This window comes from Nymphaea colorata, chromosome 8 (assembly GCF_008831285.2).
Source record: "Nymphaea colorata isolate Beijing-Zhang1983 chromosome 8, ASM883128v2, whole genome shotgun sequence".
Classification (NCBI taxonomy): domain Eukaryota; kingdom Viridiplantae; phylum Streptophyta; class Magnoliopsida; order Nymphaeales; family Nymphaeaceae; genus Nymphaea; species Nymphaea colorata.
Window position 1 is genome coordinate 18,956,824 of NC_045145.1, and position 14,846 is coordinate 18,971,669.

Here is a 14,846-nt window from a genome sequence, read left to right on the forward strand (position 1 = left end):
GTCTAAGCTCCATTTCGTACACCCACTAGCCATAATTGAGACTTGACAGCTCGATCTATTCATCCTACACAATGCGTCCAAAGACCGAACGTCTTAAGCGCTCAAGCCTTGTGTTTGATTGAATAATTGTACTTTGAAAGCGAACAAAACGAAGGGCACTCGGGTAGATAACATGTCGAAGCCAAGCATTTTTGTCAAACACGTAACGCTCGCACTTGGGGGGGCTCGAGATTTGTTTTCCGGCCCCGAAAATCTCCCTTTCATGTGGTTCTCATTCACCAAATCATATTTCGACACGTGGCACTTAAAGCTCCGCGGACCACCAAGGTCCGGATCCAAAGCTCTTCACTAGACCAGCTGGGCCCCACTGACCGCGGGGGGGGGGGATTGACTTCAAAACCTGGCACTGGCAGATATTCCCCTCGTGGGCCCCGCAGGGGGTGTCAGCTAGTCAGACCTCGACTGGAATCGGATGATCCGGGTCGGGTCTGATTTGGATCCGCCGTCGATTGCCAGACCTGGATCTGGATCTCATCGGATCTGTCAGTTTGCTAAGAACCGGTTAAAAATACAAACTCTAAAAATAATAATTTTCTAATGCTTTCGCGATACCAAAACTCCGAATCTTGGTTGGAGACTGAGCCGGACCACGTCTGCTCTAAAATCCAGTAAATCATTGATTGATGTTTATTAGATCCCGTGAATTCGACCGGGTCCGTTTGGATCAACCCTCCGTTTTGTTTAGGTTTGGTATTGGTAGGGACCGGTCTTATTTATCCCGATGATTCTCGATGATGTTCAAGTTTTGTTTCGTGAACACGATAATTTTAAAAAATTGTGGATATGAAAATACCGCAAATTATACGGCAAGGAGTATAAACAATTATTTGATCGAGCGAAAAATTTAGTCATGTTTAACTTTCAAGCTTGGTTATGCCAACAAACAAAAGTGAAACCGTGATTAGCGCGGTAACTAAATGTATATTAAAAGGAAAATGTTGTTGGGACTAACACTTGAATTATTATTAATGTTCAGCATGTCATTAGGAATATATCCAAGTGATGATAGTTTTTGAAAATGGCTTCATGTCAAACTCCAAAAACATGGTGAATTTAATGTAGTTGTGCGTAAAGATGTCACGAATCGGATTCGAATCAAATATATCCTTAATCATATCTGCTTTTTTGGATATTCACATATTCATATTTGAATTCGGATTCAAATAAAAAAAAAGTCATATATGAATCCAAATTCAAAATCTGATTTTACAATTCGAATCCGATCTGAATTTCAAACAGGATTTTGTCAATTTTCAAAATTTAATAGCGTTAGATATGATATTTCTCTAAAAATGAATTTGATTCGAATTTGTATTTGAAACCAATCAGATATTTATGTATATCCGAATCCGATCAGATGCCATTTATTAAATCCGAATCCGATCCAATTTCTTAATTAGATATTAATTTTTTTCTATATTCGATTTTTTTTGGATTGGATCGGTTAGATATCTTATTCAAATAAGATATATTGACATTCCTAATTATACATTTCATTCTGCAACTTGAAGGTCGTAGTTTCAACCACTTGTGCAGGTAGGTGTAGGAAGGACGCTGTTGGTGGCAAAAGTATTGATTTGATTCTTGAGTAGTTTCATGTAAGACCCAAAGCGGCATTGGTATTTTGAGGTGTGCGTGCAGTGGCTAATTCAATTTTGATCAGCGCTGTTTTTAGGTCAAGTAGGGATGTCAATGAATCTTATTCAGATTGAATATATCGCCGAATTGGTTTAATAATAATTGAATATGAAAAAAAATCAACATCTAGTTAACAAGTTGGTCTGGATTCACATTTAAACGATAACGTCCAATCAAATTTCAGATCAGATCTCAATTTGGATTCAAATTCCAATTCAGCGTTACATAAATAGCATGCATTGAATGTCCATACGTTTTTTGAATGTCAATTCTTTGATATAATAATAATGTGATTTAGAATCGGTCGTGTATTTCGAAGTTGGATTATGAACTAGTTATGAACTTAGAAGTCGGATTCTGATTTCAAAATTCTTCATTTGCATTCAATTCAAATACAAATATGTGAACAGCTGATAAATCAGATATGTTGATGGTACATCCCGATTCTAATCCAGTTAGTTAAAATCCTTACTTAGAGCGTAAGTTTAAGTTCATTTAGTTGTTGATAAGCAGTCCACACTCAATCTCTCCATGCTACGTCAGCCCACAAACAGGGTTGCATGGAAACAAAGGATTAAGTGGAATATTAGGCCGAAGCGAGCACATCACTGTCAAATGTGAGCATGTGTGAAAGCGCGTGCGAGCGAAGAATCTGAGGTCTTCAGTCTCTTGTCTTCCCTACCATAGCGACTATGCTTCTCCGGCTCTCTGCCAGTTCCTTCCTTCACCAGAACCACTTCCGGGCGGCTTCCATCTTCGGCCACCCAATTCCAGGCAGGAAGAGCCACCGCAACCTCTCATTCCCATTGCCCAGAGCAGCCGCGGCAGGAAGAGGGAGCATGTCCACCGCCGCTGCAACAACCCACGACCCGTCGTCGGTGGTGGAACACATTGTGCTTTTCGACGTGAAGCCCGAGACGGAGACGGAGAAGGTGGAGGCAATGCTTTCTGGGCTGAGGTCGCTCTCCTCCCTGGAGACCGTCCTCTACCTCACCGCCGGTCCCATCCACCGGTTGAGGTCCTCATCCCTCGGCTTCACCCACCTCCTCTACGGCCGCTACCCGACCAAGCAGGCCCTCGCCGACTACTCCGCCCACCCCTCCCATGTCAAGGTCGTCCAGGAGCGCGTGCTGCCCATCTCCCGGGACGTCATGGCCGTCGACTGGGTCGCCGACCTTGAGGGAGGCCCCGCCATCCCCTCCGCCACCGCCGCCTTCCGGCTGACGCTCGTCAAACCGAGGCCCGACCTGGATGAGGCCTCGCAGAAGGAGATTGGGCAGGTTCTCGAGGGGATCAGGTGCTCGTTGCCTTCTTCTCTGCAGGTGAGCTTCGGGGAGAACTTCTCCCCTGCTAGAGCCAAGGGTTTCGGTTGGGGATTGATGTCCTTCTTCCCCGGGGTGGACGGCATCAACGCCATAGATTCCGACGAGGATCTGGTGAAGGCTCAGAAGGAGAAGGTCAAGGATCTGGTGGACAGCGTCATCGTCGTGGATTACGAGTACCCTCAGCCGATTCCGCCATTGCCGCCTAGTCTGTGAGCATAAAGAAGGGATTGCCCTAAACTGTAGCTCTTCTTTTTATCCCTGCGGGTAATTCTGCAGTTTCGTTTCCCCTTCTGGTTAAATTTCCGCTTGAACTGGCAGGATCAGCGACGTGTTCCTTGCTTACTGGAATAAGTAAATTTTAAATTGAATGAAATCGGACGAGTAGCCTTCTTGTCACATCATCGTCAATTATTCTTGTCACTGTATTGCACACGATGTTGCATCTCTCATATTTTCATATGCTCTCGCGTTCACTCGTTTTTGCACTCTTTCCCAACCTCTCCTGTTTCCCTTATTATGTTTAAAAAGCTATAAAATTTCTAGGAAGGGTAAACCGTCTCGATTGTCTTTCTATTTCTGAGTTTTACTTACATTCTTACAAATGGAGACACACACTTATGAGTTATGATATGTCAACCGCTATCGTATCCGTTCACCATTCATCGCACAAAAATGTTGAGTGCCTTATGGGAGATTGAGATGGAGCGAAAATTGAGCTTACATAAAGGAGAAATTAAGTTAAGTTGTTCCCCTGTGGATGTTTCATGGCCTTGGTTGCTCGGCAGGATACTGGTTGATGTGGATGAACTAACTTGCCCTTGATGACATGAACAAGAGAATGATATCCCAATTTCAAATTGATGAAATTATTCATTAACTCAAAAGATGATTCTTTTATCATCCAGATCAGGAATGATATTTCTTTCAGTTGCACATGGCCTTTAAGACGAGACGAATGAATTGGCGGGGCCATTTGGGCTGTGCATGACTTTTGTTGTTTTCACTCGATTTGTGGATGAACTATATAACATAATACTTCTGGTCACAAAATAATTTGTGATTGTCTATATGGATGATGTTTTGACTTTTTTGCATCCAACCATTGTTATGAAGAGTATATCTAGAATACTTTGCAAAGCCTTTGAAGATACTACAAACTCTTCAGCTGGATTTGAATGGCAAAAAATGTGAATACAAAAGCCACTTCTTTTTGTACCTTGGATTTCCAATAGAAAAAAAATTGAGATGGTCTCTGCTGAGGCGAATGTTTTCTTTGTCTGTCCTAGACTGAATACATGTGGTGCAGGTTGTTATGGGTGTTATGACTGTATGACTGAAAGCTGATGATAAACTTTGTTAGTAATGATGCTAGACACCCAGCAAGTAGTATATTGCTTGAGTAATTCAGGGTCTTAAAAATTTATATGCTATCTTCATATGGCAGTCTACACTCTATCAAGGTGTCAGACTTTGGCATAATATCCCGGAAAACTGGTCATGCACAACGAAGAAACAGGATCCAAATAACAAGCCAACTGCTTGAAACATAAGATGGATGTCACAACCACGCAGCATGATGTTGTGGAGACTCTGATGCCGGCACATTCCATCATGTTGGTGGCTACTTGGAGGTTTGAACCATCGAGCCACTTAGACCATGCAGATTGTATGAAAATGGTTCTGGCTGCGAGGAAGGGGAAACTGATTTGATTCAGTATAAGAGAACTTACTGCATCAAGTGGTCTAAGAAGCTGGATACTAGGGAACATTGGTAGCAGAGGCTACTTTCACTTTGGGTATTTTAAACTTGTCTCAAGTGCAGCAAGTTGTTTCATAATTTTTTATTGCTGGATGCATATTTTCTGGTGCTGCAAAGCTTTTAGTTAATAGTGAGACCTGTATACACCTTTGCCTGTCCTTTTTACTCATTAGGGGGGCACATACATATATTTCTTGGAAGGATAGGCTAAATTCTCGATGGCCTATAACGAGCTACTGTACTAGTTGATTTATTTTAGGCTTTGTAGCAAGATGGTTTGACAATTTTGAAATTGCAGATGCAGCTTCTCCAAGCCACCTCCTTTGGAATATTTTATGTTGCATCAGTTCTCATTAATTGATAGAATACCAAATAAGAATGTCAGGGATGCGTTTGGTTCCTGATAATTTTAGGACTTTCACTGTTTCACGTGTTAGGGATGTTTGCCATTCCTGTTAATTCTTGGATTTTTCTGAAGAATCTAAGCCTATTAGATATCTCAAATTGTTTTGTACTATCCTCTGGTGGGAACGTCCCTTTGTAAATCATATATCATGCATGATGGACTATGATATGCATGTTTCCTACGGTAACTAGGTCTGCTAGTCAATGTAAATTAAACTCTGTGTATGATGCGCATATTATGCGACTGCTAGATAACTTCTCCATAGGCCACTTTGAATATATATATATATATATATATATATATATATATATATATATATATATATATATTGCAATTTGCTGGCTAATTGTCAGAAAGGGGAGAAAGGTCCTTCCAATAAGGATATGCGGGGGAGAAAGGTCCTTGGAATTTGACACAATCATAAAACTTTTCCAACTTCAGGGAAGCATGAGAAAATTCCATTTTTGATAGTGCAATAACTTGTTTATGCTCCTCTGGGTCTTGCTGATTCTCGGTTATGGGGACAATCTTGTGCCCAACAGTCACAGCTTCTGCTGTGTTATCAGTGATTGCATGCTTTTCTCACCTATGGCTGAAGCAAGTGTGCTCACCATCACCAAACGTCATATAGAAATTCTAGTGAGGTTAATCTTGTTTTGAGGTATTGAAACACTTGTTGAGTTTGCTCAACCCTGGTACCTTTCCATTGTCAAATCCACCAACTTTGGAGCAAAGGCATGACCGAGGTTCCATAATGCCTTCGCTAAGTGCATTCAAAGACAAAAGAAAGTGCTGCCGACATCTAAATTAGAGTAGGCACAGACACTGTCCGCACGTCTAGCAGTAAGCAGCTATGACGTTGGAGACTGTTGCAAACAGGCCCAATCTGGATACAGGCATGCAGCTAAATACATTTGCCCTTGGGTTGGAATCGGATCTGCTTCACCAAAAATTGCCAAAAATCTTCTTACTAGACCTGTCCATTTGCAACCCTACGGGGAAGTTGTATAGCTAGAAGAAACGTGACTTTTTCCCCTTTGATCATATTGGGGGAGTTAGGATCAAGAAGGGGCCATTGAATAGGATTCGAGTTTTTGGGTGTCTGAGAGCCTGCCCAGGAAAGGAATTACCTGTCCCGCACCGTGTAGCACATTGTTCTATATTGTTAGCATCTATATTGGTATTGCTTTCGCCTGCCATTGCATTTAGCTTTTTCATGTGAAGTGAAATGATGAATTTGGGGGTCTCTTGGCAACAATAACAAACTACCAACAAACCGTTATTGCCCTATGTATCTGTTTCAAAAAATGGGGCATGGGGCAGATTCATAGAACACTTGTTACAGTACCCCATTTTCTGGGGCAGAGAGATCTAGGATCAAGAAAGGAGCCATTGAATAGGGTTCGAGTTTTTGGGTGTGCCTGAGAGCCAGCCCAAGAAAGGAATGACATGTCCTGCATGGTATGGCACATTGCTTTATATTTTTAGGATCTATATTGGATTTTCTTTCATCTGCAGTTGCATTTAGACTTTGTAAATCCTTCTCTTCATGCTCTTTTCATGTGAAGTGAAATGATTGGAACAGATTCATAAAATACTTGTTACAATATTTCATAAATCTACCCTAGTGTTTGGGACAGATTCATGGGACGGTGACAGCATGTTACTGTTGCCAAACAGTCCCTTGGTTCTCTTTCATAGCTATCTGGAAAACCGTCTCCCTTTTCAATAGTTTGTTTTCGAGTTCTACTTGCTTCTTGGTTCACACAGCTTTGCTGAATACAGTTGCTAATGCTAATATAATATTTTTCGAAACATGGACTTGGTCTCCTTTAGTTTCACACATTGTTTTGCAAATATTTTTCATGTATTGGTTACTGTGATCTCATGTCCTTTCATGAGAGAAATGTGGTAGGAAAAATGGGATGTTTCTGAAAATCTGCTGCTGTTTCCATGGCGAAACAGTCCAATGCTTCAGAATGCATGACCGACTCGTCTGCTGGGTAGCAACTCACGTTACTTTCTCTTGATGTGTGAAGTTTCAGACATATGCTACTTGGATATGAGAGGGCCATCCAAATTCAGCGACTGGTTCATCGGTAGAACACAATTCCATACTGCTCAGACTCAGTCTCACACAAGCAAATTTAATTGGTTCGTGAACTTGTTTTCACGTTTAGGTGCACAGCCGCATAGAAAAATCCTTTAACAGTAAGCAGGTTCTGTTTTCTTTCTCTAACCTCCTTGGCATTGGATCTGAATTGTAATCAGGTATTGCAATTTTTTTAAAAACTACTTTTGTTTTCCTTTTCATTATTGCTTTGTGTTGGACGATAGGAATTAAGTCGCCTTCTATTCCTTGAATGTAAATTTGGAACTTCCTGATTCAGAAGGCAAAGCGCTATGCTGCCTGTCCGAAACTATGGATATGATTTTGTAGATCTGGCCGACATCTTTTTTATGGCTGTCCACCATTTAGCCTATTTTTTTTTTTCAATGAGTTGGATTACTTAAATATATTGAATTAAAAAAAAAAAGTATACAAGAACGAATTTTATATCATGACCCTATGAATTTCCAATCATTTTTCCGCTGCAATCAAAAAGTAATAGGAAGAGACGAGAATAAAAGAATGAGACACCCGAACCGAAACAACAGCGCAACAAGAGTAAAGATCATTGCAGAAAAGGCTCAAAGAAAACAAGACACTGAGAAAACAATCAAAACTGCTCCACCAACAAAGAAATAATCTCACAAATTGGATTTATGTATATATAATGGGGAATAGATGGTGTTGTTTATCAACTTTTGTTTGCAATTAACTATGAAAAAATGATGATTTTTGTTACAAATCACATTTTAGGCCAAGTTTTGGAAGCAAAACCATGATTTTTTGACCAATTAAATTAATAGCACAACCGAATGGTTAGGCAACTCACAGAGATCCGAGGTTCGAATCTACTTCTTTGGGCTGTAAACTGGGTAAACACAATTCTCGGTTAAAAAATGTATCATAGGTTCTCCCTTGAAACAAACCAGCATTTTGGAGGCAGAAGGGTATGATTTTGAATACTTTATGCCGAAAACGGTTTTCCCTGAGTAAAAAAATATTGCATCATGCACAGTTGATCTCTTGTGTTTCTAATGCACATTGGAATGATGTGACCCAAATTTTTTTATTTGTGAAGTAAATAAATAATCACATGGTTGAACATATTATTTTATTTGCTATTTACCCTCTGGCTCAAATTGTTTATTGCAAAAGACAAGAATGCACAAAAACCTAGGGCACGCTATTAATCCTTGGTTTATACCAATTCTAACAAAAGGATTACTGTATTGTCTTCCTTATCCCCCTCTTTTTTATGTCAAACACAGAAACAGTGTTGCAGGTGAAGATTGTCATGACATGAAAGCAGACTCAAGCATCAGGGTAAGCGTTTTTATGCATGTTTTTCATTCATCGACTATAAAATTATAAAGATTCGAACTTCTTTTGCAATTCATAAAATGAGGAAATAACAGGCTGATACATAATCCATAGGCTGAGACCCCCTTTTCAGCAAGCAAACCCACACGCAACACCTAACACTGCTTTTCAGAATATGATCTATATTGCTATAATTTAGGCAGTCATAGGCCCGATTTTATATATATATATATATATATATAGTGAATAATAATTTTAGTTATTTAGAATCACTCAACCATCTAACTAAGGCAAAGGGGATGGATGATTGAAAGAAAAAAAAAAGATATAAACAAATATTAAATAACAAAAATGTCCATCACCTTTGCATGGAACAAGTAAATTAGATGGCTGAATAATTCTAGAAAGTTAGCATTCAGTTTTCCTATATATGTTATATATATATATAGTAATCATAAAAATATTACTCGACCGTGATATGAGATCACATCGATTGAAGATCAGCTTCAATCATAAATTCATGGTTTTTAACATATGTCGTGGATTTAAAATCCACGTTGGTTTGAAACGCAACCTTTTAAAAAAAGAAAACCCCCAGCGGAGCATGGCCGCCATTGACAACACAATAAGGGAAAAAGCTGGAGTAAGTAGCAAAACGACAAGGTTGGGACCTAACTCAAGATCTTCCAGTTGATGCCTTCACGTTTCTTTCTTAGAGGAGCAACTTGTATGATTTTCTCACGTGACTCCGCCTGATGAAACCTTCTTGAGTTTCAACCATTTGATTCTTTTCTCCATTCCCAACATCTCTCTCCCCCTTTGCAGCACATGCCGATACAAAAGCTTTCATTTGTTCTAAATTTTATCAATCAATTTAGAAGGAGATGAAATTGTTTTCTTTTTAAATTAAAAAAATATAAAATAAAGTGGTACAGCAGTAGGTATATGGGCATTGTGTGGGGGCGATTGCCCATATAGACCAATGAGAAGCTCTTATTTTTAATTTTGAGAAAATTTCTTCATTTACATATTGGTATTTTTAAAAATTTAAAATTTTATAACCAAGTGCTCTCCAACCCAACATACCAGCAAAAAGATATAACTTTATATATAACCTGAATGGTACCCTTATGAATTCAAATTCACGATCGCTTTTGTGTTCCTGAATTGATTATTCTGCAAGTAGACGACGTACGGGTCCAGTTTGGCTCATGAACCACTTTCCTCTCCTTTGTTTTTTTGTCTTTTGACTCTTCTCTTCCTCGATGGGGCTGCCATCTTCCATTCCACCAGCAGCTTTGCCGTTAGGTGATCTCTTCCCTTTTGGCTTTTCTCCAAATTCTAAAAGCGAACGCAGTGTGCCCACGCAACTGGTTTGCAGCAGCTTCAGGAGAAAACAGAAAGCACAATGCAGAGCTTAAAATGACAGGAAGATCGATCGAAGTATTGGCTGTTGTGGGTAGTTAGTTTTGTAAAATTCTTTTGCTTTTACATTGGTAAATTTAAGTTTTACCTTTATACATGCGATATAAATGTTCGTAAACATGCAGTCAATTTCCTGGCTCTGCTACAGGATCAAAGGGGTGTTACAATAGTGGAATACCTGAAAAACGACAGATCCAACTCTTTTCCCCAAAAGACGGAGACATTTCCTCAAGTAAAATATCTACCTAAAGTGCAAAATGTTCCTCTTGAAGGCCCACCTCCTTGTTATTATATGGAAAGTGGCACTTGTTTTACTTACTTTCTTCATATAGCCCATGCTCTTCTGGTCCACGACGGCCTGGTCGACGATGCCCACCATACCCAAAGCATATGCTGCGTCACTTTCAAATTCGTAAAAACTACATTTCAATTTCAAAACTTCTGTATTCGTTTGAAGTTGGAAGAGTGGTTGCTCCATCTCATGTAGAAAAGGGAAAAAGAGTTGCGCTCATTTGGGAACCAGAAGTTTCCGGCTGAGGAGCAAATGCCGTTCGAAGAATTCCGAAGCAAATCCCTCCCTTCTATTATTCTACCATTCAAAGAATTCAATCGGTGAATTGAGGAACACCGAATATCTAGATAAGTAAATGGCTAAGTAAAAGGGTGCACTTGTTACAGTAGTGGGTGTCATCTGTAAATGCACTGTTTAATCAAAACAATTGATTTCAGAAGCAAGTAGCACCGTCGATCTCTAGGCTGCTTGTTAAAACTTGTTGATTTTAAGTCTTGCGGTGGGACCTCAGATTCCATGGAGCTGAGCTATGACGAATCTGTATGGACCTCAGCTCTGCAGTGACCGGAAGGACACATATGAATATGTGGTATTTCATTATAGAGGTAGAACTTTAATTCCAACTTTATGAAAGATTTCAACCAAACACAAACATGAAACAAATGTACTGGAACTTTTTAATAGGTTCTGGAACTTTAGTACAGAAAATAAAGTTCTACCTGAGTAGGTGGAACTTTAATTCTGGGTAAAATTTTTTGGACATTTGCTTTTCAACCCTGTGAAAACTTCTGTCTACATGAAACTAAAACGCTTGAAACAAAAGTTTCAAGTCATCATATAGGATGGTCTATATAGGACCTCAAACTTTAGTTCCATCTGAAAGTCACCCAATATTAAATATCCCAACAGTAATATGTCTGGGTACTTAATGCCATGTATCCAAACGTTACCTAATTATTCTAGGGAAAATTGGGCTCTTGTTGGAAAAATCTTTTGTGTGGTCAGATGAGATTAGTCTTAATGATTTTTTGAAACTTGACATTCGTTAAGTCACTTCTAAAAGCACATGAAAAGTTAAATATAACATGGCCACTTCACTCATCTCTGCAATAACCAAGGAATTGCCGATGATCAAAGGCATAATACATAAAGGGAGATTAGATTCAACGGTACTCAGAATTTATTTAACTATTGGGTACCATAAGAGGTGAAACATAGGAACGGATCCTTCATTATTTTGCACTCTATGAACATTCATCCACATTAGTTATTTTTCTGGGGATCAAACTTCAAACATCCAATTTATTGTCATAACCATCCGACTTCCGGATCCAAGAAGACACACAGCGGCTCCATGTCTGGAGGCAGGGCGGGTCGAGTGCAGGTGTCCACCCTCATCAACTCCTCCAGCATCGCCTGGTCGAAGATGTAGTTCGGTTCTGCAAATTCCTGATTCTCGTTGTTGTTGTTGTTGTTATTATCATTCTCCACGTTCATGACCATGCCTTCTTCTTCCGGGAACTTCAGCAACTCGTAGTCCAGAAGATCCGCCATCTCGCAACCGTCGACAGCGGCCATTTCCATCATCAAACTTTCCTCAAGCGCCTCCGGCAGAAGAACCTTTTCTTGAGATGGGTCCTGCAGAGGAGGGACATTCTCCTTCGTGGCTTCTTCCTTCTTGGCCTCCGTGCCGCCGACAGGCGTATCAGCAGGTGAGTCAGCCATGGTGTCCATGCGCCTCATGGCCGCCGCTCGAACGGCTCGACGCTCCCGCGGCTTACCCTCATTTTTCTGACGCTTTCCGGCCGGCGGCTTGGCCGGATTCTTAGCCTTGCCGGGACTGGTGCGCTTCTGAGCAGATGAAGGTGCCTGATTCTGTTGCAGCTTCTTGACCAGGTTGGTGTTCCAGTAGTTCTTGATTTCATTGTCTGTTCGCCCTGGCAGCCTCCCCGCTATTAGAGACCATCTGCAATGGCCCCAATCATTTAATCACCCTTTCCACAAATTTTTTACTGTGTACATTACTGGTAACCGATAACTGGTTTACCGATGAAAAATGTATGTATTCTAACAACCTATGATTACGATTTATTAGAAAAGCGCTGCTGTTAAAACAGATCAGCTATCTAATAAAAGAAAAGTAAATGACCCAGTGGAAACGTCAACGCCAGACACTTCTGTTAATTAACCAATTACTCCACAAGAGTGAAAGTACTGGAAAGAACAAATAAATCGACTTTTATTTTTTCCATTTCCGTAGCTGAAAGCCAGCTAAAATATATCAATGTGGTAAGCGTTTCCACTGCAAAATACTCAGAATCGTACGTCAAACTTATTGTCAGCTTGTGAGATGTTAATATCCAGTGTACATTTCATGCAGATACAGGAAAGGTAAGAAGGAAAAATATAATGGGTGTATAATTTGTATCATGGCACTCCAAAACCAATTTTTGGGGGTAAAAAAAAAATGATTTGACTTTTAAAACGTGGTTTGGATGTTACAAACAATGTGTTTTGACAAAATTTATTGTTGGCAAAACTTATTTTCCAAAAGGAAGTGAATAATCAAGCAGCCTTTGAGTTATTTACAAAATAATGTGTTTTGGATCCTACTACCAAACGCACAAACCAAATTTTAAAATGCTGGTTGTTATAAAAACAATCTGAGTATGCATCGAACATTACCTAAGTTTTTGCTTTTCCTCCCTATGATAGGATGCTATATTGGGCTATCAGGTCATGTAGCCTTTTGTCTTGTTTTTTTCATTTTGTCATTATGCAGGAAACTTTTAACATCCATTAACACCGGCTTTTGGGTTCTGTCGGGTTGTATCTTTAAGAATCGAGGGATCCCAGGTGCCTCAGTGCAGGAGAACAAAGAAGAAGATCAACCAACAACGAAGAAGAAATACTCAAATTAACCATTTCTTTTCATCATGATCATATTCATCATCATCCTTGCGAGATATGAAAATGGTTAGTTCGTTCAACATAGTTGCGTACTGTTCATGTTTGCGACATTGTTGGCGTGTTCACTATGCCCTTCATTTACTTGGGGTTGAGGTAATCAAAATGTACAGATGAAAATAGGAAAAGCCTTTGGTCTCCAAATTCCATACGAGGAACTCCATGTGGGCTTGTGCCAACAGTTGCCTAAAATTTAGAAAATTTTATTTATTTACATATGAATTGTCTCTAACTCCTCAACTATTCTCTTAAGTTATATATTGGCTCTCCTCAACTATTCTCTTAAGTTATATATTGGCTCTCCTCAACTATTCTCTTAGCGCCTTTGAATGACTTTATTATGCATTCGAAGCGTTTAACAATTTTTTTTTTTTAAATCAGTGCCCTTCGACAAAAACATTCTGACCCTACCAACATGAAATTGGAATTTCAGGGATCTTAGAGCATGGAAGATCTATATCAATGACAGTAATGAGACTAAATTTTAGGGAGAGAAAGGGAGACCTGTTTCCAAGGAGCTTGTGCATTCGAATGATGAGCTCCTCCTCATCATCCGAGATATTTCCTCTCTTGATGTCGGGTCTCAGGTAATTCAACCAACGAAGTCTGCAACTTTTCCCGCACCGCCTCAGTCCTGCAAAAGATTGCCAGCAAGAGAGACTGGATGAGCAACTCTTTTTGTCAGATGATCTTGCACTACGCAACACGATAAGAGGCGGGATCGCCGATCTGCTGATTCCTGGATCTCTCTGTTTGTTCTGCAGCTGCTGCCATTTAGGGAGAGAAGGGGAGAGAGAGAGAGAGAGCAAGAGAGAAAGGGAACCTGCTTTCTTGGGTAGAGTTCTCCATCTTCCTTCACCATGAGCCTTGACGAAGTCGCTAAGGATTTGGTCCTCCTGAGCAGTCCAGGCTCCTCTGTTGAGGCCCTCCTTTGAGCAGCAAGGACTTCTACCCATCCTCCCTTCTTGTGGATGGTATTGGTGCTCCCGCAGCACCCAGGCACAGACCCTCTGTCTGTCTCGCTCTCTCTTTCTCTCTCTATAGGGGCTGCTAGCTTCACAGGCACATTTACAAAGAGAAGAAGACGTCTCCTTTTATAGAAGACTGTCCTGCTGACTGCAAGGTGAAGCTTAACAAAGGCCCCCGACTCTCGAGAAATCCACGCTCCCTGCCCTAACCAGACCCACACGGCCACTTGATTCTATTCAATTCTCTCTTTTGGTTTTGAAGCGACAGGACGCTTCTTATATAATAGTCTTTCCACGAGTATCATGCATGCAAACATGGACGGAGAGAGGGGCGGACTCAAATGTGCCGACCAAGTTCCCGCAGAGCTTGCGTTAATTTTTTTCCAACTGAGCAAAGCATGTTATCACAGTAAGAAGACGACATCGTCGTACACGACTCTCCCTTCATCACCACCGTCTCCTTCCCATCACCATCTGCATCGATCTTTACTCTGCGAACTACCATTTTCCTGCAATTTATTTTGCGCACGCGGAAACGACATCCAGAGGGCATGACCGTCCGTTCATCGCTTCGCC

The 14,846-nt window shown here is 40.5% G+C and overlaps 2 protein-coding genes across 2 annotated transcripts; one reads left to right on the forward strand and one right to left on the reverse strand.

The window, feature by feature from the left end:
* The first annotated feature begins 2,303 nt into the window (after positions 1-2,303).
* On the forward strand, positions 2,304-3,419 carry LOC116258992 (stress-response A/B barrel domain-containing protein UP3-like). Its single transcript, XM_031636562.2, has one exon. The coding sequence runs from the start codon at positions 2,391-2,393 to the stop codon at positions 3,234-3,236; it is 846 nt and encodes a 281-aa protein (XP_031492422.1). The 5' UTR covers positions 2,304-2,390; the 3' UTR covers positions 3,237-3,419.
* Positions 3,420-11,492: 8,073 nt separating this feature from the next.
* LOC116259307 (transcription factor MYB1-like) lies at positions 11,493-14,541 on the reverse strand. The gene is made up of 3 exons (XM_031637055.2): positions 14,126-14,541; positions 13,807-13,936; positions 11,493-12,301 (listed from the first exon to the last, which is right to left on the reverse strand). The coding sequence occupies exons 1-3, from the start codon at positions 14,256-14,258 to the stop codon at positions 11,644-11,646; spliced, it is 921 nt and encodes a 306-aa protein (XP_031492915.1). The 5' UTR covers positions 14,259-14,541; the 3' UTR covers positions 11,493-11,643.
* Positions 14,542-14,846: the final 305 nt, after the last annotated feature.